This window comes from Poecilia latipinna, unplaced genomic scaffold, assembly GCF_001443285.1.
Source record: "Poecilia latipinna isolate Pla-1442-1.1 unplaced genomic scaffold, P_latipinna-1.0 Scaffold2471, whole genome shotgun sequence".
In the NCBI taxonomy this organism is placed as follows: Eukaryota; Metazoa; Chordata; class Actinopteri; order Cyprinodontiformes; family Poeciliidae; genus Poecilia; species Poecilia latipinna.
Genome location: NW_015115087.1, coordinates 66,875 through 68,765, shown reverse-complemented (window position 1 = coordinate 68,765; position 1,891 = coordinate 66,875). Strand labels below are relative to the sequence as shown.

General features: G+C 38.1%; 1 protein-coding gene across 1 annotated transcript in view; it reads left to right on the top strand.

Annotated features, from left to right (window-relative positions):
• LOC106937950 (protein FAM19A5-like) overlaps window positions 1-1,891 on the top strand; it is a 35,435-nt gene that overhangs the window by 11,930 nt on the left and 21,614 nt on the right. Inside the window, exon 2 of the mRNA XM_015019717.1 lies at window positions 660-809. Within this exon, the coding sequence (XP_014875203.1) occupies window positions 660-809 (150 nt within the window). The remainder of the gene's footprint in view (window positions 1-659; window positions 810-1,891) is intronic.

The window sequence follows — 1,891 nt, the reverse complement described above, 5'->3', positions numbered from 1 at the left end:
TCATTTCTATCAAACAAAAACATTGTGCTCTTTATTCAGAAATGCCCCAAAATATAATGGGCTTTTAAGTTTTCATGGATTTCCAAGCGATCCTGAATTAAGAAGACGCTTGTAAATATTCGTCGCTACCAGTATGCTAAAATTTAACATACTTAGTATATTTATTTTTCACCAGGGGATGCTCTTTCTGTAAGCTAAATGTGACTGACTTTAGCTTACAGGTGTGCTGTGGTTAAGCACAACCCACATATGGAGGCCTTAGTCCTAGATGCGGCCGTCACAGGCTTGATTCCGGCCCTGGTGACCTTTGCCACATGTCTTCCCTCTCTCATTTCCCTACTCTTCTGTCATAACACTCTCAAATAAAGGTCACTAGAGCCAAAAAACCTTTAAAAAATAAATACGCGGACTACAACAAGTGTTACAATAAGAACTTTGAATGTTGAAAAATTTAGTTATTTAGAATGAAGCTATATTATTTTCAACAAATTAAAATTTGTTTACTTATAAATCTTAGATATGTTACGTATTAACTTAAAATGTATGTTATTGCAAATATTGTTTTAAAATTTTATCTAGCTTCAATAATGAACACATCAAGTGGCACCCACTGAAATGTCATGTAATTAGATCATTTTCTCTTTAAATGCTCTCACTAGGTCATCTGGTGGCAGGAACCTGTGAGATCGTAACTCTGGACCGAGACAGCAGCCAGCCCAGGACAACTATCGCCCGCCAGACAGTCCGCTGTGCCTGCAGGAAAGGACAGATTGCTGGAACAACACGAACCAAACCGGCCTGTGTTGATGGTATGATTTTTGCTTTTCTCCAAAGGCTGAAGTTTTTTTTATGAGAACTGTCCTAGAAAAGCACATGGAGGACACAGGATAAGTAACCAAGAATAATGTGATCCAGAGTTCTTTCTTCATACTTCACTTTATTGTATAGCCTCACCCAGTCCATACAGTTTTCCCTAAATTTGCATTTTCCTTCAACACACATGGATTATACATATAAGACTTCAATTAAGTGGTATCGTAAAAAGTAATTTTGCTCATAAAAAGGGTTACATTTTGTGCGTACTTATTAGTTTTCTCTGGAGAGTCTTTAAAACATTTTTGAGAAACTGCAGAGGAAAAGCTGAGCTGCTGCTTATTTTATTTCATTCATTGTTTGAATAAAATAAAATAGAACAATTTGAAATAAATTCTGTCAATCATGGCTGTGTTTATATATATATTTTTTTACTTCTACTGAAAACCATTTCAGCATTTTACGGAGCCTGTAAGGCACATGTGTCAAACTCAAGGCCCGCGGGCCACATGTGGCCTGCCATGTCATTTTATGTGGCCCCCCAGCGTTTTATAGGTCCATGATTGACTTAAAATAGGTTTTGAGCACGAATTGACGACAAACTACATCTCCCATAATGCATCCCGATTGTTACCAGCCAACATTACGGCTGCTCGCCACTAGAGAGCAGCAGAGTCACCTTAAGCTGATTTTATTCGCTGATTTTACCAGCGAATAAAACTGAGACTTCGACAAGCTAACATCAAAACGTCCAAGAAAAGAAACATCGGTTTACAAGTAAGACTGTGAATGAAGATGTGTGTGAGTTGGTGTCAGGGCGGCAGGTGGCGCTAGACTTTTTTTGTTATCCGTTATCTTGACCGACAACATAAAAAAAAAAAAAAAAAATTGGCCCTGTACTATTTTTATCCGTGAAATTATAATCATATTAACATCGGCTATTTAGTCGCATTTTTGCGGTTTAGTTAATATTCACCGTGAATCCTGATCCCATCACAAATTTATTTTTTCGCTTCTCCGAAACGGACAGATGTCACGTCTGCAGCTCCTCCAGCGCCGCTCTCCTGGGTAACGTGAA